The sequence below is a fragment of the Meleagris gallopavo genome, chromosome 5 (assembly GCF_905368555.1).
Source record: "Meleagris gallopavo chromosome 5, MGAL_WU_HG_1.1, whole genome shotgun sequence".
In the NCBI taxonomy this organism is placed as follows: Eukaryota; Metazoa; Chordata; class Aves; order Galliformes; family Phasianidae; genus Meleagris; species Meleagris gallopavo.
The window spans coordinates 3,278,664-3,303,649 of NC_139408.1; the positions used below are offsets into that span (position 1 = coordinate 3,278,664).

At 35.2% G+C, this 24,986-nt stretch overlaps 1 protein-coding gene across 7 annotated transcripts in view; it reads right to left on the minus strand.

Annotated features, from left to right (window-relative positions):
- Window positions 1-24,986, minus strand: part of GAS2 (growth arrest specific 2) — an 83,106-nt gene that overhangs the window by 16,603 nt on the left and 41,517 nt on the right. For all 7 annotated transcript variants that reach the window (XM_085223907.1, XM_085223906.1, XM_085223905.1 and 4 more), the window contains exons 5-7: window positions 22,026-22,089; window positions 17,184-17,328; window positions 13,223-13,330 (exon numbers count right to left, since the gene is read on the minus strand). In XM_085223907.1, coding sequence (XP_085080033.1) covers window positions 13,223-13,330; window positions 17,184-17,328; window positions 22,026-22,089 — 317 coding nt within the window. The remainder of the gene's footprint in view (window positions 1-13,222; window positions 13,331-17,183; window positions 17,329-22,025; window positions 22,090-24,986) is intronic.

Below are 24,986 nucleotides of genomic sequence, written 5' to 3' on the forward strand. Positions count from 1 at the left end.
GAACTATCCTGAAACAGGCTTGTTTATCTTTATGGGCTTAATTAAAACACATTCTAATTTACACTGCAGTAAACTAAGGGAGAACTAGGGTAGCGTAATTTTGAAAATGTTTATATTTAGGATTAATTTCCTTTAAGTAGTACAAAGCATCCTTTCAAAGTTTTCCAAGTGATGTCATTGTGAGTCTTTGGGGTATGATGTTACAATGTTGGAATGAAATTGCGTCTGTTCAGATCTATGAAATCAACATTGTAAGTAGTGGTCCAAAGCTATACTAATGTGTAAAAAAAAAAAAAAAAAAAAGTGAAAACAGCCTTAATGGAATAAACAGCTTTGAATAAAGTTCAGGTATTACAGACCGGAAATGACTTATCTGAAATTGCAATTACCATTCTTGACTATAGACGCCAAGCCAAATTTAATCAAGTGCAGTCTGTAGTACAACATCTAAATTCAAAACTATGTTAGTTCAAGTGCTTATGGCTTGCATGGAAGTCTTTGGTCAAAGATGATTTATTTGCACTGATGAGGGTAGCATGAGCACAAGTTAACATATGACAACATGGCTCAATGATCATTTGCTGTGGTCAGCTTTTCTTTCTAGAACTGTCTCATTTCTTTCTAGGATCAGATTAGCACTCACAGTAGTGTTGATTCCAAATTCCAAAGCATTTGAATTGAAAATGGGTTTACAGTGCTGTACAAAAATGAAGGATCTGTGTTTCAGCTCACAAAAGGTATTGATTTTAAATACTGAAGTTGAATATTTCATTTCACACGCAACTACTATGTCATTATTACATCCACCTTTGGACCTGCTTATACCAGCACTCCATCTGTAACCTCACCTATCACTCCAGCAATATTGAACCTAACTGCATGTACAGAGTACAATGATTTCAGTTCACAGGGACTTTAATAAAACTTTCTAATATTCCATTCCATACAAATTTTAACCAGATTGTCTCTCTTAGTTAGGCATTCTCATTAAAAGCACAGAGTTAAATGAAGCTGAAATCAGTCTCATCTAGTTTGATATATAACATTTCTTCAAATGGTTTTGACACGAGACAACGTAGTTTACATGGATATGAAATGGGCAAGGGTTGGTAAATCTGGGTGGTAAAAGAGAAAATCTTGTTGTTCGTCTTCTCTTCTTGCCCGCTTTGACAGCACATCTGAAATTAACTTTGTAACCTACCCTCACTTTTCCATGGGAAGAAGCCAGGAAAAACTATGGTAATACTATCACTTTTGTTCTGCAGAATTCCAAGTTTATCTTTGGAATGCATGCTAGAACGGTTTACTATACTGTATTTTTTGCTGTGCTCGTGAGTGACAGACCAGATGCCAAGCCCTGACATCCATTTAAGTGCTGATGACACTACCAAAAAAAAAAAAACAAAAAAACAAAAACCTACTTCCCTGGTGCAGAAGATGAAGAAATGAGGGGGTCAAGGGAAGACTGACTGCATTCAGATTAACAGCAGACATTTTTCATGCAATGCATTATTTTTTGGAATATTTAAGTTCAGTGCTCTGATAACTGTCTTGACACAGGAGTGAATTATCCAAATTTAGTTTTAATAATCTAGCCTAGCTTTGATAGATGCCAGCTGTAACCTGATGGGACTGAGATTCAGATCCACAGAAATCCCCTGTTGTATATATTCTAGCATGTTGGATCTCTTCGCACTCATCAGTTTTATATCTTTCTGCAAATACCAGAAGAAAGATCTTTTTAGGTTCTGGCAAACCTCTTGGAATAGGAAAATGTCCTAGTTGCCAAAAAGGTACTGATTACTGTAACAGAGTAGCCTGGAGTTTCTAACCTTTTTCTTTTAATATATAAACTTGATTCTGATTTAGAATCAGCTCTCCTGACAGAGGTATTTTCCTCTGTGCTAATTTGCTTCTAGCCAGACTGTATTTAACTCCATCATCTTACCATACACAATTTCAGTTACTCAGAAGCACAAATATTTTTTTAATATCGTTTACTCCTGCTTTACTGCAGGAGATAGAATGAACAAGTATAGAGGAAAAGAAACAGCTCTTCCATTGCATTTTTTTTAACCATCATTTCTATATTAGAAACACTTCTATCAAATAAAACAACTACCTTTAGAAAGCCCTAGTATGTCACTTATTCCTCACATCTTAACATTTCACTTCCTTTGGATAAGTGTTTTTGCTTACTGTCAGCATAATAAATTACATATATTTCTGTGATTGCATGTGGAGTATTTATTTACTTTGGGTGCTCAGGTGATGCTCCAGTGAAGCCCTAAAAGCCACAGAAACATTCTCTGCTGAAGTGCTTTCTCAAGGAGTCTCTCTCATCCATTGCTGCTACATTTGAGTCGTGGGATAAAGAGCACTGCTTATATTCCAGGTCTATGTCCACTATTCCATTCACAGAACAAACCAGTACAGAAAGATACAGAATGAAGGCACCAACCATAACAGTTCTTGACCTCTTGAAAACATACTGAAATTCTACAAATGCAACTTGTTAATACTGAAAGTAAATTAGTGCTTCCTTTCAAATGTGTTAGTAAAAGCTAAAGTCTTCATGTCCAGATTCTTGAAATAAATACTTTGCAAATGCACAAGTTAAATTCAATTAGTAGGACAACAAACACCGTAGAATCTGGTGTGTGCATGTAACAGTAAATTCACTTTGTTCATAGTGGCACCTTATGAAGATATCAGGTGCTGCATCAAGACTGCTCTTTTGAAGAAGTCATTTTGCAAATTGGCAATGGGCTGATTGATTTCTGCTGAATTCTTGTGTACTGATCTTTCTCTTCATAATGTGTCTCCTCACATACTATTTTAATGTGTGGTTTTTGTTTTGTTTTGTTTTTTTCCCCATCCACTACAGCATGTATATTCTGCAGAACAGTTTAACTAGATTTGAAAGCAATATATAACACAGTAAGTACTACCAGTTTGGTGCCAAGTCAGAATTCATCAAATTCCCTTCTTACAATATTTGAAGAACACATCCTCCCTTTTAATTCTCCCATGTCTAACAACTACCCAGACAATACGTATATCCTAAAATGGCAAGACAAGCCATTAGGCTAGCAGTGATAATGCCAAGAACCAGCTCTCACAATTTCTTCCCACTTAATTTTCAGCTTGAAGTATCTTCTAAGGAGGAACTGTGAATTTTTAGCAGAAGAGAAACATGAATGAAATTCTCTCACGAAAATAACAGCTTCTATTGTTTCACACCAACATAATTTGTCATCATCAGTATCATCTTATTTTACGTAAGCCATTCTGACAATAATACCTCCTATTTATTTCCACGGAAACTACAACAGGTACAAAGAGCACAATAATGCTATTTAATAGAGCAAATTCGCAGCTGCAAAACACAATTTTTCAACATAATCACTAGCATTAGCTATGTATTTCTGCCAGTGATAAACAAGAACCTACATGCCATGCTTGGAAACATTCAGCAAGCATCAATGAATGTCAAAGGGTGCCATTTTTTCTACACGAAGGAATTCAATTGCTTCATACGTATTTCTATCTCAGACACCATTTTGTCAGACTGCCCCTTTGCTGCCATCTGTCTTGTGGCAACAAAATGTCACAGAATAGCAGAACAACGGCAGAACTGTACTAATACTGCCATAACACTAACATCTCTCTCTGATGGTGGCCATCACAATAAATTAGGAGGCATTACTTTTGGAGCAGCCTTAGCATACTGGGTTTCTTACTTTATTATTAGCAAAATGAGGATATTATGTAGCAATTCCTGAAGTATTAAATGTCAACATATTAACATGCACTATAATCTGCAAAACATTACTTGATGGCCTAAGGCCAAATAAAGCCAGACTCTTGGCTTCACAGAAGAATTCACTCACCAATATCTTATACAGATATATATACACACATTGCCAGAGCTGGATCAAATACTTGATCTCCACATTTCCTAAAGCAAAGATTTCATACTTCTGACACCCCTGTACAGAATAGAAAGCCTTGAGCTTGAAGGTAACTCATCTGGCTTAGCCCTCAGGCCACGCTAGAGAAAAGACAGAGTTGGAGAAGCAATATTGAAACCTAGTCAGTATATTAAAGACCTTTTGCAGTGCTTTTCACTAGCTGAAACAAGGGAACTGGATGCTTAGGCACGATTAAGTGAAGGTCTTTCTCGTATTGTTCTACAGTCAGTTGCACTCAACCTCCTGGCAGTTAACTTACTTACTAGCTTTCCAGTATTCAGGAGGTTTTCTGAAGACCTGAAATCCAACTTCATTCCATGGAGAGATTTTTTTCCTGCCACTTCTTACTTAAATTACAATGTCTGATCAAGAACAAACCAAAACCAACTAAACACCAAAGCCCACTTCTCTATTATTTCCTTCACTGTAAAGCATGTTCTGGAGTTAGGCCAGTGGGACCACATCTCTAAGCATGGCAGCAATACTGAATCTTTAATAGAATAACATGCAAATATCAATGTATGCACACCAAGTGTTCACTGACTCCTTCAGAATTGAGTCTTACTCTCAGACTTGTCTTATGAAGGACTTTAAAGGATATCTTGCAAATACTATAGTTGATTTAAAGAAAAAACTTACTAAAATGAACTACAGAGAAAAATGAGAGAGACTTGAGAACAACGTACACTTCCAGTACAAAAATGCTACTATATCATTATTTGGCTTATTTATGTACCTTGTGAGGTGGGGGGCAGGGAGGGGGAGAAGGAAACAGAAACAAGGTTCTTTGTACCCTTATGAAAAGCCAAATGACACCTTCTCCCTCTTGCCCTTCAGTAAATCACAGGGAATGAGTTAAGTAACATAAAGCAAGATATTAGTGCAATGTAGTCATTTCTGAAAAGCTGGCTTCACTGAAACACCAAACCATCATTTCACTTGAATTTTGTGACTTTGGTTAGAAGAATTCTGAATGCTGCTGTAGTTTTAGACATTAAACACACCAAAACCTTGACAATTAAAATAAATACTTTTTTGCAAAGAGAGCATTTCAGGCCAGCCAGGGTGCTCCTTATGCTCTTTGTAATAGACCTTTTACACACACACACACACACACACACAAGAAATCATAACAGTAGCTATACCTTGATGTTACAGAGGTGGAGGAGGATAGCTGGTTTGGAGTTTACTTTCAGGTTTGATTTAAATTTCCATGTGCTGTTCTTATCTGCCTTTACTACAGTTTTTGCACATTTGAACAGGAAACAGACCAGAAAAGCCTTTGATAGAACAGAGAAAAGTCAACAAGATTGTAAACAGGATGAAAGAGAAATATCTGTGAAATAGACCTCAATTGTCTTCAACTGAAAGCAATGCATTATTTTTAAGTGGTCTATTAGCATGTTACTACATTTACATTACTACATGTAAAATAACATCACTGGAAGGGCAGCTTCCAGGCCCCAATGCTACACCACAGCCATATGCACAGTGCCTCAAAACATGGCTGCTCTAGTGGAAATTTTCCAAACTGTCAGGGATAAGGGCCAGAATTCAGATGTGTAGGAATCAAGGATTAGGCTTGGGATCATCTGATACCCCCATCTTTCAAAAAGAAAAAAAAAAAAAAAAAAAAAAAAAAAAAACACAAAAACAGGGAAAGGGAAGTTTTCAGATAAGGTTTACCTGTTAGAGTAGAACAAAGATGAAGTAGAAGATAGTTTCATTACAATAGGCAGAACTAGTTCAATATTTGAGACTGAGGCACAATTATTGCCTCTGTATTTACTAAAGTCATTGAGTTTGTTAAACCTGCCTGAATGAGACATGAATTTGCAATGGCTATGCATGTGACAAAGTTATAACTAAGTAATCAAGTTTTTATATCACAGTAGTTACTCTCAGCTTCACGTGAATGTTGTTACACCAAAGGTGATCATACATTTAAGATGCTATGAAAGAAGTTAGACTGCCAATGGCATTGTGTAGTAAAAACAACAGAAGAAGCAGCTCCTTCCCCCATTCCATACAATAAAGTGACATAATTTAAAAGACCTGAATGCAAATTGACAAATTGAAATATCCCTTCAGCATTGCTTTTAATACCAACCAACCTAATTGCTGAGTGGCTTGTTTAGAATAATGATTCTGGCACTTAGCTTTCCAAGAAGAACAAATAACTTTGCATCTAGGTGTGAAGATAAAAAGCCTGTTTTTGACAGCAAAAGGAATTTAGCTTGGAACACTGGGCAACCTACTGCTAGAAGTTTTCAAGGTAAGTGCCTGGTGCTGCACCTAGGATGGAGGATTGCACAGGCACAGAGACAAACTGGGTAGAGAGTGGTCCTGCAGAAGTGGATCTGAGAGTGCTGTTCAACAGCAGGCTCAGCATGAGCCAAAAGCATGCACTGATAGCCAAGAGGGCAAACTGCATTTTGGGATGTATTAAACACTGCCAGTCAAAAGAAGTGATGCTCCCATTATATTTGGCATTGACGTGGCCTCACTTTAAATACTGTGTTAAATCAGGGAATCAAGAGAAGTTCCTTCAAGTTGGACCAGATGAGCATTAAAAGGCTACCTTCCAACTTAAACGATTCTGTTTCTAAATCCTTTTCTGGCTGATTGAGAACAAGGCATGATAGTACACCTCAAGGCAGTCTGAATCAAATATTACTGATATGCTCATACAGCTTGAAGAACAGCCAGTATCTGGTCTTCAGTTTTAATATGTTATTTTTGTTAGGGATTTTTTGTTTTCCATTTTTTGTTTGAATATTCTTCAGATAAAGAGTTCAATATGAATTCTCCAGTGTTTATTACTCTGTGCCAAAGAAAACAAAGGTTTGTTACATTTATTATTTCCTTACAGCACCAGATTCTTCTTCGTTTGCTCTTAATTTCAAAAATTAATGCAAAAAAAAAAAAAAAAAGAGCAGAAGAGTTGCTCCCAAATTTCCACTGAAGCATGCACAGCATTAAAAAAACACGTTATTAGTTACTGAGATTTGTGCATTTGCCTTTTTCAATCAAAACACTGGGCAAAATTTATTGTTGCATAAATATATGACTCAGTAAAGTACATCATTACTACAAGAAAATAATGAGAAAACACTGCTGGACCTATGTAACAAACAGATTTGAAAAGGAGAAATAATGGCATTATGTATATATTTTAATATAATTCTGTAACCTATTTTAAATCAAAATCCTACATTTGAAGAAGTGACACATTTTAGAAGATTTATCCCCTGGCTTTTGTAGACTATGACTGACTTCAGTATTTGTCTACCAACATATGTCTATCTTCTTAAGTTGTCATTTACTCTGTAACATCCATTATAATTAACAAACTTTCCATAATATTAAAAGGGCAATTATTAACAGTGGAACATTAAAAAGACTATAAAAGATTAAGACTATTAAAGAATAACTTCTGTGAAAATTCATTAATTGATGTAAAAAACAAAAGTGGATTTGGACTCAGAAATGCTATTTCAATGACAAGAAAAAAAAATACCACAGAACAACTCATGCTCAAATGTTGAGAATGGTGTGGCGTTTGCATTTCAATTGATTTCAACAGAAACCATGCAAGTACGATTTTGATCCCATGCTAGCCATTTGATGCAAATACTTCCATTTGTGGCATAAAAAGAGGTGAGATATTCAAAATGCAGAGACAGTAACAGTCCAGTGAAGAACTAAGACTGTTTTAATATATTCCTGTGTGTTGATAATAAATTGTATGTGTGTTTAGCATTAGCAGCAGTGTTTCATACCTCACTGTGGTGGAGATGGGTTGGAAATACAGCATTTACTGCTTTTCTACTGGTCGGAATTGGAATCAGCACAGACAATTTCACTGAGCACGTCATAAGATTTTGCCACTACTATTTATGGCAAAATCTATTTTAGAATATCTTGCATTTTACCACAGAGCTACGATAGATTTTATTTTGAAATTAAGCTCTATTTTATAAACGTCAATCATTATGAAATATAGTTAATACAAATAATTTTTATAAGAAAGACATCATCTACATCTGCAGTGCAAAGTCTGTACTCTTTTTTTCTGCAACATAATTATTAACATTTATATTTCATATACCTTAAAACTTCTCTTGATTTAAGAGGCTGGCATGGCTCTTGTCCCACCAGAAAACATACAAACATAGTAATTCAGGATGGACAGGATGTGCAATTCTCTTAAAGCAGTGTCATCTATAATGTTCCATCTGGTTGCTCAGGGATTCAAATTGACTCTTAGAAACCTCAAAGGATGGTGACTACAAAACCCCTTTGGTCAACTTTTTTCTTGGCTTGACTCTCCTCATGGGAGAAAAGTTGTTACCTAAATAAACAGCATTGATTCCACTGCAGTGAGCTTTTGAAATCAACAGGATTTTCTGTGCGAGTTAAACCTTGCCATCAATGGAATACTTTAAGCCAACAGCACAAATGTAGATCAAGTGTAAGCTGGATGCAATAATAAGAAAAGTCAGTAATTTTACATTGGTAAGAGAATGACAAAGTAAGAGAAATAAGACACTTTTTAAAGATATGATTTAACTTTCTCGGGTTATTTTGGGAATAAAAAGGTCAAACCAACTAGTACTGAAAATTTTAAAACATTTAAAACACCATTTCTGTTATTTTAAGTCTACATTGATTCCAATTGGAACCACCATTCTCTAGACATAAATCCTTACTGAAAATTCCCACGTAAGCTACAAATTCCTTAAGAACTTTACCTTAAAGCTAAAGAATACCACGAGATAATGAATGTACTTTAACGCCCAAATACTAAATGTTCAATGAAAGTTTCTAATGAACAAAAGTTTAAAACGAAGTTTCTCTAAAGTCTCATTTATTTTCATTTCTCTAAATGGTAGCATGAGTTATGCTTACAATGTAAAAACATGCTGTACACAATAGAAACTTTAAAGATTCAGGTTTTTTTTTTTGTTTGTTTATTTTTAATTAGCATACTAGTTGCCTGAATCTACAGTAGTTACAGAAAGTCTGGGGGAGCTGGAGCTGTTCAGTCTAGAGAAGAGAGAACTCCAGGGAAACCTAGTTGCAGCTTTCCAGTACTTCAAAGGAGCTTAAAATCAGGAGGAAGATGAACATTTTACATCATCTAATAGTTACAGAACAAAGGGGAACCGTTTTAAACTAAGAGAGGAGAAATTAAATTGGATATTAAGTGGAAATTTTTCAATCAGAGGGTGACGAGGCACTGGCACCCAGTGCCCAGAGAAGCTGTGGATGCCCCATCCCTGAAGGCATTCAAGAACAGGTTGAATGGGGTCCTAGCTGACTTGATCTGGTAGGGAGCAACCAGCTCACAGCATCGGGTTGGAAATGGCCTTTAAGATCCTTTCCAACTCAAGCTATTCTATGATTCTATGATCTCCAGTCAGTCCAGTTACTAGTTTTGAACTGCGAACATTAACTGCTGCCTCAACGTCACTGAAAATGTATCAACATCTCTTAAATTTAAAATGGATTCTTAGAAAAAGATTAATTTGTGAAGCAGAAGCAAAAGAATAACCGAATAAAAAGGAAATACTTTCCCTTATTAACGCTTTCAATATAAACTTATGGGTCCCAATCTATAATTCTTAACAATAAACTGCAGAATGATAAGCATTTATAATTTTTTGCCTGAGAAATGGTTGAGGCAGTCAGCCTATGCTCTCAGATATGCAGAAGGTGATCCAGTACATTTTATAAAAAAAGTCGGTCGAGTCAGCAGAACAAAACATCTTCACAAGAAGGGAAGAAAAATAGAACAAATTACATAAATCCTCTCTTATTTCTGTATTCTCAGCATTCTAAGGAAGAAAGAAAAACACTGAAACAATGAGTTCTGACAATTTTCCTCAATCATGTCTTACATAATTAGTTCGGTAATTAATTTTTACTTTACATGACATTTTCTTAGTTATTTTAAAAATATTGGTATTATTGGTACCTAATTGTTAACTACTATTATTAAAAAACGAAAGGAGAAAAAAGCAAACATTGATTGTTTAGAATTCATTATGCAATTCATTAAGATGACTAAGGGAGTAAGGATGAATCGTGCCAAATAGTACATGAGGGTTAAGCATTTGGGTAGAAACTAGCCTACGGGTAAAACAAAAGAAACGAAACTAAGGAATGAAAATATGTCCACCCATCCACTACTATAACTGAGAATCAAAGCCCAAAGAACAGACCAATAACCATCACTGCCCTTCGAGTTCAATAGTCCTGATGAAATCCTGATTTGCCAATGGTTTTGAAATTTTAGACATCAGTGAAGGTTATTTGATATGGATAACACTCTAGAGAAGGAATTTCAGTGCCAGAAAGATAAATTAGTGAGAATGTTCTAAGGGAAATGGCTTTAGAGAAGCAGGAAAATTGCATCCCTGAAACAAGGAGAATAATAAAGTTCGGGTAAACAGTGATGGAAAAAAAAAAAAAACCACACCAAAACCCTCAGAAGTTCGCCATGCAAAAACAGTCAATTCAAATTACACGTTTGGATTGAAAAAGCATAACAAGATGGAATTTTGAGAAACGTATCAATCTGCTCTCCTTTTTTCTGTATTTCTGTACTTAGCTGCTACACTGTCCCTACCTGGATGGTTTAGAGTGAAGTGTGCTCACATATTTATAAATGAGTACATTTTTCTCATCAGAAATGGAAAACAGTCTGGCAGAACTCTGCCAGACTGTAGCAATCAGTGAGGATATATTTATACCTGTTGATACTGAATTCCAAAGGAAAGCTTTTCCACAGGTGCTACAGCAGGCAAATAATGGATTTACTGGGGATTTAGAGGGAGCTATTATCAAAAAACATTTTGTCATTATTACAAAAAAGTAACGGTAATTGAAATTAATGATTAAAAGAACAGGGTCAAAAAGTTTAAGAGCAATCAGAGGTCAGGAAAAATGACAGGCTTTACAGTCAGGACTCATTATGTCATTTGATCTTAATCCAGCTGCACAAAAAATAATATTTTTTCATTTAACAGAACTCATTGATTTGAATTTTATTATGGGTGTGAATCTTTTGGGTATATTTTCATGAGAGTGACTTAGTTGTATGTGGAAAGCATACATCCTTATGCTTTTATCATGTATTAAACACAAGATAGTCTGAAATAAAAATATCAGCCACTAAAGTTTATTGTTTGTAAAACCATCTTCTTCTAAGGTTGGATTCACTTATCTTACCATAAAATTTATCTAAATACATCTTTTGCTGCATTCAAGATTTAACTCTGTGTCCCCTTTCCAAGATACATCACACAAGAGTTTGTTATGAGATTTTATATCTCATTTTTGAAGAGCAGTTCTGCTTGAAGTTGACTATAGTATTTGCAAGTGATCACATTCATCAGTTGGACTGATCTACAGGATTTAGGAGGAACTTTTTTCCCCTATAATGGGTACTGTCATGCTCTACATGGAATGTATAACATAGAAGGAACTGTCTCAGCAGCACCAGAATAGGGCGCCAAATATCAAGAAAATCAGCAGTCAGCTATGCATCTCTAACATATTTTCTCATGAGATATCTAAAGGATTCCAAAGAAATGCTAATAAATCTATTCATGTATGCAATAAAAATATATAGAGAGTAAAAACTTACTGTGATCGAGTATTCCAAAGTGAGATTCAAGCTAACAAAAACCAAAGACAAATGACTTCTAAAACCTACAAAAATAAACTTGCTCCCACTGAAGTTCCTGTCAAGTTTCCATTGATATCAATGCTGTGGGAATGATCTCTAATACTGTAGATGCGTGTCTAACCTATATTGTTATTTTTTGGCACAATCCTACTTGGAACAGAGTAGAGTGATATGAAAAGGGTGTTTTGTTTGCAAACTTGGAAAGAAATCTGAGTTGGATTAGATTGCACAATAAAGAAGCCAGTGAAAGGGAATTTGACACTCACCATTTTGGCAGAACAATTTAGTTTATCAAAACTGAAAGATATTATTATTTTAAATTAAAATCGAAAGGAAGAAAACAGAAGTGTTAAATTTCTCCCAGTTTACTGGGAAGTTTGGTTAACGAAATTATCTTCTTTCAAGTCATTTAAAGCTAGTACCCTAAAATATTGCAGAATTAAAAAGTAGTATTGCTGGCTATGAAACAGAAAAGCTATTAATCCTTTATCCTAGCATGCTACATCTCAAACTCTCTCTCACAAATCCTGTATTTCTTACTCATTCCCAGCTATTACTGAATTAAATGGGATTTTTCAGTTCCTACTCAGCATACTATTTAAACATGTTCTCAACTTCATACACACGGGGCAACCTAAATCCTCATCTAAATTTGACTTCAGTGTAAATTAAGTGCAAGTTTATGACAGAGTAACCACTCTTGTGTTTGAACAGATGGGAAGGAGTCCTTCCAACTTGTTTTGTTCTCACAGGTGCTAAATCCTCACTTTGAGGTCAGTTTCACACCTTTCACAAAATAGGGTTAACAGTTCTTGATAGTAAGATGTATCATTTTATCAAGTTGTTATACAACACAGCACATGTGGACAGAAAAATGGAAAATGGAAAGAAAGATAATATGAATCACGTTCTTTCCACAATATCAGAAAGTCAGGATTATTTTCATATTGTTGGCATAAATATACATATAGAATATATGAAGAGGATCCAAATTAAGTTTATAAACTTTTTTTTTTTTGCTAAATTCGGCCAGATAGTGCTAGAAAATATTTACATTAAAGATTAAGTATGTAATACAGGAGTTAATATAATTCACATCAAGTATGAAATATAACACTAAGTTTGGAAACACACGTTAATCAATTGAAGTAATATGACATTAATGCTTTGCTCCCCCTACTTAACAACATGTCTTAGTCACAACTTGACAATACAATGACCACTGTGCTTTTGGTCTCTTTCCTGACCCATCAAATAGTATCAGTCAATGCAAAATGGGAGAAAGGCTGATGCAGCTGATGTTCTTTCAAACAAAGCTAAAAAGTCAATCTCCATTTGTGGCCATTTGCTCCTTAGTTGCCACTAGTCAAAGACAGAACAAATTCCATGACCTAGAATTAGAAGGATCTACCAGATGCTAATAAATCCATGAGTCAGTTAACCTAACATAGTTTCTTTATTCTTTGACAGTATCAGAGAAATGAGTCAGTGCTGGTTAAAAAGAAAAATATTTCCAAGGAGAAAGTTAGCAGATAAAAAATAAAACCTTTACCCTAATAAAGAGAATCTTCTCTCCAACTCTGTACCTTCCTTGTGAAAGGCGCTCCACACAGAATTTATTAGGGCATTTACAAGGTGGATCTTCAGAAATGTGTTTAACCTGGAGGAAAAAGCAAAGTTGGCACAGCTAAGTAAAATATTATAGAAAAACATTCAAGAGGACATTTATCACAATAACAATTAATGCTAACACAATAGCATTAATCTTCAGTTTTCAGTCTTCAATGCTGTGTGTTTTTTTTTTTTAATTACCTCTTCAATCTCAACATTTTTAATAGTTCAACAGTTTTAATAGTTTTAATTATTTAATAGCTTTAATTATTTTTGATAACTATTATTTTTCATATCATCTCTATGAAAGGAAAATAGCAAACTCTTCACTCAAGCCAAAATTCTATTGAATTTCTAAAGAACTCTGCATGAGTTATGAATGAAAAAATTGAATGAGAACTGAGGATTTGGCTCTTCTTGCACAGGTATGAAATCCATTGTAATAGCATTAAAATGGGAATTGGAAGATGAAAAGCCATTCAAAAACTAAAAAGGGTTGCTTATACTTGGCCTTAGGATCACTATTGGAAGCACAGTAAACTAACAGGCACATAAGATTGCCCATTCAGGAGCTGCACCAAATTTAATCTGATTCAAGAATTAGCCATACACTTGATTTGAAATATAAACCACGTGAAATCAATTTAAAAAAAAAAAAAAAAAATCTGTTAACGTTATATATACACACATGCTCAATTCCTTAAAAACTAGATATATTAAATAGAATGAGAATGTTGATGTTTTAAACTATTTCCTGCAATCTCAGATTGTGGTTCTTCCAATGACAAAAAGGATTTTACAGCTGCGAAGGCGTAAAAATAGAGGCAAGTATCACAGTTAAACATCTTTATATAAAATTTGCTATGTTTAACTGAAATCTACAAAACCTCTTGAATGTCATAGAATCACAAGGTTGGAAAGGACCTACAAGATCATCTAATCCAATCATCCTCCCACCACCATTGCTACCACAGGCTACTAAACCATATCTCGTAGCTCTTCATCCAGACAGTATGAGTTCAGCAAACTTCTGTAGATACATGCTCAGTATTTCACAGTGAATCAGTTGATCTGTGAAAGTACTAGTACAGCTAACATGAAAAATGAAGCATGTGATCTTGGCTTACTGATAAAAGGTCCTACCCAATACTTTCACATGGCACTTGCAAGTAGTGCACTTGCACTTCAGAAAAGTGGGACAGAGAAAATTACAGCGTAGTCACAAATCCACACCAAGGTGCACCACTATTGCTAACTACCCTTCAACAATACCCACTGTAGAGCATTAATGCAATCAAGAATATTTAAAGGATCCCCAAGAGTGCTATGTTTTATCTCCGCCAGATGTGACTCCATACTTTTCTACTTGTTGTCAACTGCACTAACTTGACTTCAACCTCTCATGAAAACATAGCCTTGCAAGTTATCAAAGTCATTAGTTATTAGTGAAATTTTGATTCTTTAATGAAAGTAGCACAGCCATCAATGCCAAAAGAGATCTAGGTGGAAAACTCTCATTTGATGTTCAAATTGTGTCCAGGAACAACAATGAAAGTGTACCACTTTTGTGCATTGAAGTTTTCTCATGGAATCTGACCTAGTGCACCGGTGTCAAACTATGCAAAATGCTGGAGGAACTTACTAGAGATTTCGTCCATCTCAAATAATATTACAAAGACCTTTGAAATCTAGTTTGAAAATAAAGGCCCTAAGGATTAGGAAAGAATGTTTTATATTAGCTAAAAAAATTCAAGTCTTAAATTGTTTTAGGAAAACAAACAAAATGGTAAAGCTACAACACTCTAAGAGATAAGTTGATTAACTTGAATAAATGAATAGAGAAAGACTTCTGAAATAAAAGAAAAATTTAGAAGGTTATAATATGTTAAGCAAACCAGAAAGGCATTAAGAGTTAATCAAAATGTTTCTTGGGGAGCAAAAACACTTTTGAAACTAGTTCTGGTGACAGGATTTGAAGGCTAATTATGCCTGAAGTTGTTCAATTTTGTTATCCAAATAACTTAATTACTTGGTAATTAAGGTTAGAATTGTTAACTTTTAGGTTGTGAGGGGCTTTAGGGAGCATTATATTTTTTGTGAAAAATATTTCATTTTCAAATTACACTTAGCAATTGGACTCTACATGTATTTGATATACAATAAGCGTTTAAGTGAGTTGTCCTCAATTTGAAGATCAATTATTCCAGTGTTTCTAATGAAGAAATGGGAATTGTTATTAAACTATTTAGACGGTCAGCTACAAAAGGTATCACATCAGTGAAGCCAATCGTCTATGACTTAAATCCAGTGTAAATTGCTGAGGGTGAAAAAGTACATTCCTGCACCTCATGGAATGTGGAAGCAAGTCCCCTAAACACAATCCTAGTCCATTTCACAGTAGCTCTCTGAATGCTGACTGATGGTCAAGGATTTCTGACATTATATCCTACGGTAGTTATCGCCTCTGGAGGCACAATGGATATTCAAAACTAAAAATGGACAGTGTGAAATACGCCTTTGTAACTACATCTACCGGTGTTCATCTAAACAAGCAAAAAGACAAAGTAGACAAAGAGAGGTTCAAGGTTGTTTTGAACTGTATAAGCAAAAGCAAAAAAAGCTATATTAGACATTGTGAATGAAAGCTAACAGATTTATGTTGGTGTAAAGCACAGGATAATGAGACCTTCACTGCTGATCCTGCTATTGAGGCTTCCATTACCTTACTATCCCAAGGGACACAGAAATATTATTGACTGGAATTTGGAAATCAAATAAGGAAGCAGAGTGAAGAATTATATCCTATTTTACTTTGTGTCTGGACTATATGAGCACTGCTACTATTTTATGGTGTGAGTGTCTGGGGCAGTGAGGGTCAGGAATCTTGCTGGAGGAATTTCATTAGGTTTCTATCCCTACTGCTTTCTAAATTAAAGGAGGTGGTTGGAGACAACCTTCATACTTTTCCTGTTACTACAAGATACAGTCACTACTATCCTTCTGCACATAATTGTTGTTTCTCAATTCTGTTGTAACATAAGCAAGTGCTTTTGAAAAGCTGAGGAAGAAATACAAAATGTAAAACCAATCTAAATGTAATTATTTGCATGAAATAGTATGAAGTAATAAAATGAACGAACATTATACCCCATCTGCTTTTTCTAGCAAAAAAAAAAAAAAAGCAGCACATGGATTTTTCAAGAAGTGCTTTGTAACTCCCAGGTGGCACATCTACCTTGTAATATAGCAGTTACTATAGTAACTGCTTCTTTTTATAGAATATATTTGTACAATTCAGATTTAACCTTTTCATGGTCTCAAAATGTGTCCTTTTCATGCGATTCCAGTAGTTTCAAATAAACCTCTCTGAAGCTTGCAACAGAGATATGAACACCACTGTGTAATGCATTGAGTTTAATGAAATTCATAGCAAGGTTCTTTCTGACAATGAGGAAAAAAATCCTCTTTTATTTTTAACCATCTGAGGAACATGCAGAAGAGCAGCACAGAGGTTATCTCAGCCTATTTTTAAGTGCTAACCATCTGTACAAGGCTGTAGGGGCCAAATCTCATAGTCCTGACTCAGTCCTTTCCCAGACAAAACACCAAGTGGGAGTTGATGAATAAGTAGTCAACAGAAAAAGGCAACACAGTAATAAGAAGTGAACTTGGCCTTTAACACCAAGCTAGGCTAAACTGCAGATCTCCTACAAAAGGCTACATTTTTTCCGAGCCTCAGGCATAAATAACTGTGGTAAAAGCAAATTAGTGCTATCAGTCTGCAGATCTCTAAAACACAGTGAGATCTTAAACTGAAGCCGCTGTATATTTTGCAAGTAAGCACATACAAGAGTGCATCAGAAGGAAACAGATCAGCTAGGAAGCTTTCCCCCACAACTTACAGCATCATCCAACAGCTTCCCTGTGCTCTTTTTCCCAGGAGACTTTGTTGGTGATGGTGAGGGAGATGGAAGGGGGGCTGAAAGCGTTTCCTCTTGTTCAATCTCTTTTTCCAGCTTTATTAATCCAGGGGGCTCCACCCCAAACCTTTTGGAAACATGCAAACAAATGAACAGTCCTTTTAAAGAATTCAATATCTTAAAACAAAATGAGGCAGAGAATTTCAGTTGTTTATATCATACAACTGTACAATAATACATTGCTATGTGCATTAGTAAACAAGTGCAAAATATATCAACCTCTGAAGCTATAATTACAAATTAATGCAATTACATGAAATGGTAGCTGTTACTTAAATTTACAGTAAATATTGTTTGTCTGATAACATACGTCTGTAAATTACTCACTTATGAAGTACACTAGGCCTGAAAGTGCTGTAATCTAAATGGCTTGAAGTTCTGCACAATAGCACTTTGCAATTTATGTTGTTATTCTATAGGTTTTTTGTTTTTTTTTTTCTTTTTTTCTTTTCTTTTCTTTTTGTTTATTTGTTGTTACACAACACTGACTGAAGAGGGATTAAAAATGATCCAGGACACAAGTAGTGCACCAGGTTTACAGACCAATAAATTGACACAGAGCCAGTATTTTTCACAAGCAACTGGAGCTTTTTTTAACCTATTTTTTCACGGCCAATCCTCAGACCTTTGCTTACAGTGGCAAAAATACTTGCAGCTCCAACAAAAACAAACACATGCAACTTTGGCATGGAGAACCTCAAGCACAGCTCTTGGAGACGAAGGTTCTTTAAAACAATATCTGCTTTTGAAAGCTTTATGGCAAATGATTAAGTCAACATCTCAGAGCAAGCAGCAGAGCTCAAACAGGCGTCCAGAGTCCAAAAGCCCATCATTTTCCTAAATACTGATAATTCCCCTCTGCTTTTTTCTTTGCCAGCATTGAAACCCAAACCAGAACAACTGAAAGATTGCTTTTTTCAGAGAATGGCTTTGTCTTGGAGAAGCCATAATGCCATTTAGACTTCTCATAATAAACTGTATAAATGAAACCATATTTTCTTCTGTAGTAGGCCAGATGCAGAAGTATGCTGACTTATCTAGGTAAAGATCTGGGCACTAAAATATTGAGCAATAACAAGCTCATCATTGAAAATTAATCCAAGTATGACAGTAACATCAAGGCATAGAAGGAAAAGGTATAAATGCACAGTCCTTTATTTTTTAAGATAAGTTTTGATTTAGTCACACTGCTGCCTAGTAAATTAATATAAAAAAAAAATTAAGAACCAAATCTGTGCTTATATTGGCTTGTAACTAGTGCAGTCTGCCTAACAAAAAGTCAGCCAACACTGAAGCAAGTACTTACATGCAATTCATTTACTTCCTGTCTGTCTGCAGATGCCGACAGGCTGTAAATCATTAAATTCCCACTGGGCTCCAGGCCTACACCTGCATGCAGCCTTACTCATCAAATAAAACTCCTCCACTCTCCCAAGCAATATTGCTTCATTACTTCTGCTGCTTTTCATAATCTCCAATTTTCATCATTGTGACAGGATTTTAAATTTCCCTGTGCTTACACTGCTACAGATTTCTCCGATGACAACTTGAAAGACAAATAAACAGTTCCTCCCCCCCCACATGTAACCAACTAGGTGAATATTGAATGGATCAATCTGCTAGGCAGCCAGAATTGCAAAAACATCTTTTCTGAGAGGAGACTGTCATGCAGTAGAGGTGCAAATTCTGTTCTGGAAGGCATGCTGAGAATTTCCTTTTCTACTTGTTTCTAGCCTGCTTTCTCATAAGTACAAGTGAAGCAGCATCAGGCTGTAATGTGATCTCCAACTGACTTAGAGCACCACTTCCCCACTCTTATTTTACCAAGGAAAAATTGAATACAATACCAGAAATTTTGAAATGGCTCAATAGTAATTTCAAGAGACCTGTGGTAGTTGTTTAGCTCCCTGAAGTGCTACATAACTTCGTTCTTTGTTGCATTTATTGTCAGAATTTCTCTTGCTGCAGTTTTTGAATGCTGCCTTTGTCCAATCTCTGGTGGATCCCCAGGCCCAAATGCAGTGCTTCTGCTCAGACAGACTGTCCCTAACCTGTACAGGCATTCTACCTCAGGTACACTTTATTTAATTATTTTTGATTCATTAAGTTTTTTTGTTAGCCTGTTTTGTTGGTGCTTTTTTTTTTCCCTCTCCACTTGTCAAGATACCTCTGGTCACTTTTACCACAGACTTGTCCAGTATCCTTGTCCACCTATGAATATGTTGAGGTGGTCTTCTGTCATATTGTCCGGAGCGTTAATGAAAAAATTAAGTGATATTAAGTGATATAAATCCCTGATAAATGCCATTGTTAACCAGCAGGGCTTTGCAATGCCACTCTTTGAAGCTGAAAGTGTTACTAATACATAGGTAAATCAGCACCTGTCGTTCTTATCCACAGAGCACCTGTTGAATGAGTTCATGTTGAGCAGAGCTAAATTCCATCTCTGCCTCTCAATGATTCCCCGTTTCTTTCACTTCTGCCTTAGACCCAATACTATTTTTAATAAGATCAGTGAACTACATTGGTTTATGGGAACTATAGAATTTGAAGAAAAACAGTAATAATGCCAGCAAAGTGTGCTAAGAACTAGCTTCTAATGAGGTACGTAACTTTCCATTTCCAAAACAGAAAAAGAAGAGAAAAATCAAAAGTTACTCATTCTTTTAGTCTTCTAATCTTTCAGAAATATATTGAGGCACTTTTTCAAAGACCTCAATGACAACTCTCCAGGTTGGATGGGACCATAGGCAGCCTGGTGTAGTACCAGATCTAGAAGCCGGTGGCCCTACCTGTGGCAGGGGATTGGAACTTGATGATCCTTAGAGTCCCTTCCAACCCAAGCCATTCTATAATCGTACTCTATCAACTCTTCCAAAAAGCAGATCCCAGAAGGCTGTTAACAGACATAATCTGCTTTATAAAGCAAGCATAAAAGGTCCTCTCCCCCACTTAAAGCAACACAACAGCAATGTTAGTTTAACATGTTCTTTTGTGCACTTTGAGGAAGAAACTATTTTCCTTTCCCACAATAGTTATAGCTCACCACAGCTCAAGCAAAATTGACATGAAATATTTACTTTTCTTTTATACTAACCTGATATTTCCCTCCAGCAGTTTTTGTGTCCCTGAGAAACTTAAGAGATTATAAATATTTTTTGTTTGTTTTCAAAGAAGAGATATTAGAAGAGAAACAAGTTATATGGACATACGTTACTAGACCTCAAGCTACAAATAAGAAGTGAATACAGTAAGAAAATATATATAATATCATTAATATATTTTATATACATACAAAATACATAAAGAGTTTGGGATAGATATGCTTAATAAATAAAAACATTATATAGTTCAGGATTTATTGTCACACCTGAAAAAGGTAGTATATGAGAAATGGAAACTTGAGACAACAGATACATCTGAAGGGAAATGCTGAATCTCAATTTCTTTGTATGTCTGTTCAGAATTCAGTTCTCATTTCAGAATGAGATTAACCTAACTCAACCAACTTCAAGAGAATCCAGCACCACATAAAAATTGATTCCCTGAGGACTCAAAGTAAAATGTCCAGGGCAGGCATTTCTGATCTACACCATTGGAATAGCATCTTTCAGAGCTGAACAGTCTATCTCCAAGCTGGGGATCTTGGGAGCCCAATGTTTGTTCAAGTAAAGTTCAATTTGTCAAAATTGACTTTCATCAAGTACAAAAAGAACAGTAGACCCTTGTTCGTGTCAAGTTAAGTTTTTAAAAATTACGTGTAGTTTTCTACATGTTGGAGTTCACATTTTTGAAAGAATAGAAAACCCCTGCGAACTGGAAATTTGTTCTTATTCTTATGAACACTATTGAAATGCAAAGTTCCAGTGACAAGGCATTTTCTTGCAGATAAATTTAACTGAGTAGCTTCCCAAGTGAACATTAATAAAATATGAATACCTACATGAAAACACTAGTCCATATAGGAGGAAGTAGCACCCACCTTCACACTGATTGTATACACAAGGAATTTTACAGAAACTAGCAAAATCTAGAAAAACATGACAATTCACTTTAATTGGCACAGTTACATATAAATTCAGTGTACATTTAAAAGTGAGCAGCAGGACAACTGATCAGATATTTTTTAGTAAGTCTTAGACACTGCACCAGCATATCAGCAAAAACTGAAAAAAAATAAAAATCACATTCTCATTCCCATCATTTTGATAGTCTATCAAAAGCCAGAGGCGTCTTGACATCAAAAGTTAATTCTAGAACATAACAAGGGCCCTGCCTGGCTAGGGACATCTGACAGAGATGGAACACAGTCTGCTTTTCAAATCTTGTCTTGATTCTGTTGGTGAAAATCAGAGCTATATTTATTGGAATAAATGAGATAAGAGTGAGTGTTGCTTAGGTCAGATTTAGGACATATGAAGACAGATATTATCAGCAAAGCTAATTACATCACAGTTGTTTATAGAGAACGTGACCATTAGAAGGACAAACAGCTCAAAGCTTTATTTGGAAAATAATTTTCAACTCCTTCCTCTCCTAGCGTAAGGACAAACAACAAATACCCTCACTAAGGTGAAATATCTCTATCTTCATTATCCTCGTCACCAACTGCCCAAAAGATATTCTTGAGTGATATCAAGACAAGCATTCTTCTTGAATCTAATGAGCATAAACGTTAGACATGTGCTGATTTAGGCAGTCTCTCAATACGCAGAGCTGTCAAGAATGCAAATATTTCTTCATTCTTTAAATATTTCCACCTACCTTGCAGCAATTCGTCCAAGTTCCAGCAAACAAAGGCACACTTCTCTTGGCTGCTTGTGAAGAACTGGAAAAGCAAAATGAAGATGGAAAACACTTATAAATGAAAGCTATTTTAAAGATGTTTATAATGAACACAACTGAATCATCAACACTTGATGCACATAAAAGTTGCTTTTCTTGGGCTAGCATTGGAATTTGACTGAAATAAAAAATACAGGATCAAGGAATGAGATCAAGTGATGATTTAGGAAGTTCCTATTTAATTATGCTTTAATTATTTTGAAAAATATCACTGAAAAATTATTTGGTAACCTGCAATCAGTTTAACAATACTTAAGTAATCAAAAAGTAAATTAATAATTAGATGGTGCCCCCCATCCCCACCTTTTACAAACTAAGAGAATTTATGCCCTTTAGATCACTGTTTTTCTTAGTCTACTTACATCAGAAGTAGCACCAAAAATCTTTAATAAAGATACACCTTACTATAAATTTGGTCGTGAATTTATTAAACTTCTCCTATTATAGCAAATATGAATTGAGGGTGCTTTAGGAATTCAGCTCATCATATGGAAACCCAATCACACAAAGAAGTTGCTTTTATAGATAGACAAAAACTCCAAGTTTTTAAGCCTGGATTTCATATCACCTGTAGTTTCGAAGCTGCTGAAGCAGCTATAACTCAGCAAAAACTTCGTATTCTGAAATATCACCATAGTCCAATAAAATTCTATTATTCATCATCTTTTTAAAATTCAGAGTTAGTGTTTCGCAGAAAAGTCTACTAAAATATTTAAGAAAAAAAAAAACAAATCAGCATATGAAGAATGGCCTTTGCCTGTATATAATCAGCTTCTCCAAGTCCCAAAAAGAGAGACAAAATAAGGAATAATAAAAATAATATAAAATAAAAAATAGGAGTACATTATCATCATCTCTTTGGTAATACCTATTGCAGAATAACTCATGTTTTGAATAAAGTTCAGGTTTTAGAAATTTCTGTAATAACTCAGAGACTTATACATTACACAGATCATGAAAAAAAAAATCTAGCAACAAAATTGGTTTTCTTTCACTGAGTAGAAGTTAAAACATCTACTGTGTAAACATTCTGGTTTTCTAAAAACTCACCTAACTGAAATGAATGAAGAAAAAAATGAAAGAGGTAGTGCCATGTCTAATTAAAACTCTGGAAGTCACTGTTTTGTCCTATACTGTATGTATGAAACCCAAATGATATCTGGAGTTAATACCTCTAAATAACCAATGCAGACTTCTGCAACTTTAATTTCTTACTCCAGTGACTTGAATAAATCTGTGTTAAGTTGTGTGAACTGAATGCTCACCCTTAAGTCTTTCACTAGTCTAGCAATTCAAGACGTAGGTTTTTTCCCCTCTAATTTCACCTAAATATATTTCCTGAAGTAAAACTAGAGTATGAAAACTAAGTGGCAATACACTAGGAAAACTATTTTTTAATCCTTCAGCCATCTGTGATGAAGAATATAAAAGATGCAATCTTGGATGTTCAGCCTCTTGATATTTTCCCTTGCCACAGTTCAGTAATTTTATCAAATACTTAATCTTCCCTAATAGTCAGTATTTTTTGAAGTGCTATAGTCATGACTCTAGAAACATATACTTTCATTCTAAAAAAAAGTGCCAAAACAGTTAGGATGACCCCAAAATAAAACTTGATTTGAAGAAGCAAGACATCCCTGAAACTGCCAGTGGAATAAACCACTTTTGGAATAACCAAGGGGGGGTTCAATTCTGAACTGCAGTTCACACTTGTACACAGCTGAATAACTTTTGGAAGGGAGGAAGAAAAGAGAAACTTGAGTGATACTACTTCCAAAAAGGATTCACGGACTGAAATGGAAAATGATTTGAAAAAGAAAGGTAATGTTTTTACGTTGATGCTTAAAAATCTTGTAGCCAATCAAAACCCCAAGTTTCTAAGCAAATCAATTTAGTCTAGACACAGTTCATGCATTTCACATTGGGGGGAAAAAAAAAAAAAAAAAAAAAAAGGGAAACAGTGAAATCATTGTTAGAGAATGGAAATCTGTGCAGGCAATAATCAAGCATAACAACAAACATCTGATCATGTGGTAAGAACAGAGTGACAGCACTTCTAACAAGGAAACGTTAGCATTCCTGAGGACTATACCAGCATATGTACTTGGGCACTTGAGAGAAAAAACAAATATTACTTTGTATACTGCAACACCCACTGGAAATAATTTGGATTCCCCAAACAAAATTTTTTGCTATTTTCCAAAAGCTCAGCCATATAACAGGCTACCGTCATACCATCATATTCTGGAGAATAGAGCACAAGTCACAGGGACACAACACTGCATTTCTAAATCTATCTGGGTTCCAACATCTGTGGTAACTCTGAGCAAGCAAATAAGACCACTACCTCTTAGAACAAGATGAACTTCTAAGTGTCTTGATTTCCAAGTACTTATCTTGAATATATATACTTTGTGTCTGAAGCCATTCCACATTATTTGAAATAAGAATAAGATCTGTAAGAGTCCTCATAACTTACATCTCAAGTCTTAAATTGTACTGCTGTTCACTGTTAACCATACACATACACAGTTCTATAAACACGTAATTGTACACATACAAAATAACAAGCAGCATTTGAGGACAACAGTCAATTCATCCTGAAGTGATTGGTTATAAGCTCAGGCTGAAATAACACCTGTGCCTGTGAGATTCTGTTCTGTCCTATGGTAGATGCAGTTCCCATTTTCTTAATTGCTTCCATCTGCATTTTTACTATCTCAACTTTTTAACAAGACCAGTTATGCAATTCCACATATACTACGTGGCAAACATCCCTTTGTGAAGCAACACTTTTTTTTTCTGAGGTTGTAGCAATTCATAGGCAGTTAGACATGGTAAGTGCTGAAAGCCAAAAATGGTTTTTAGAAATAATCTTCA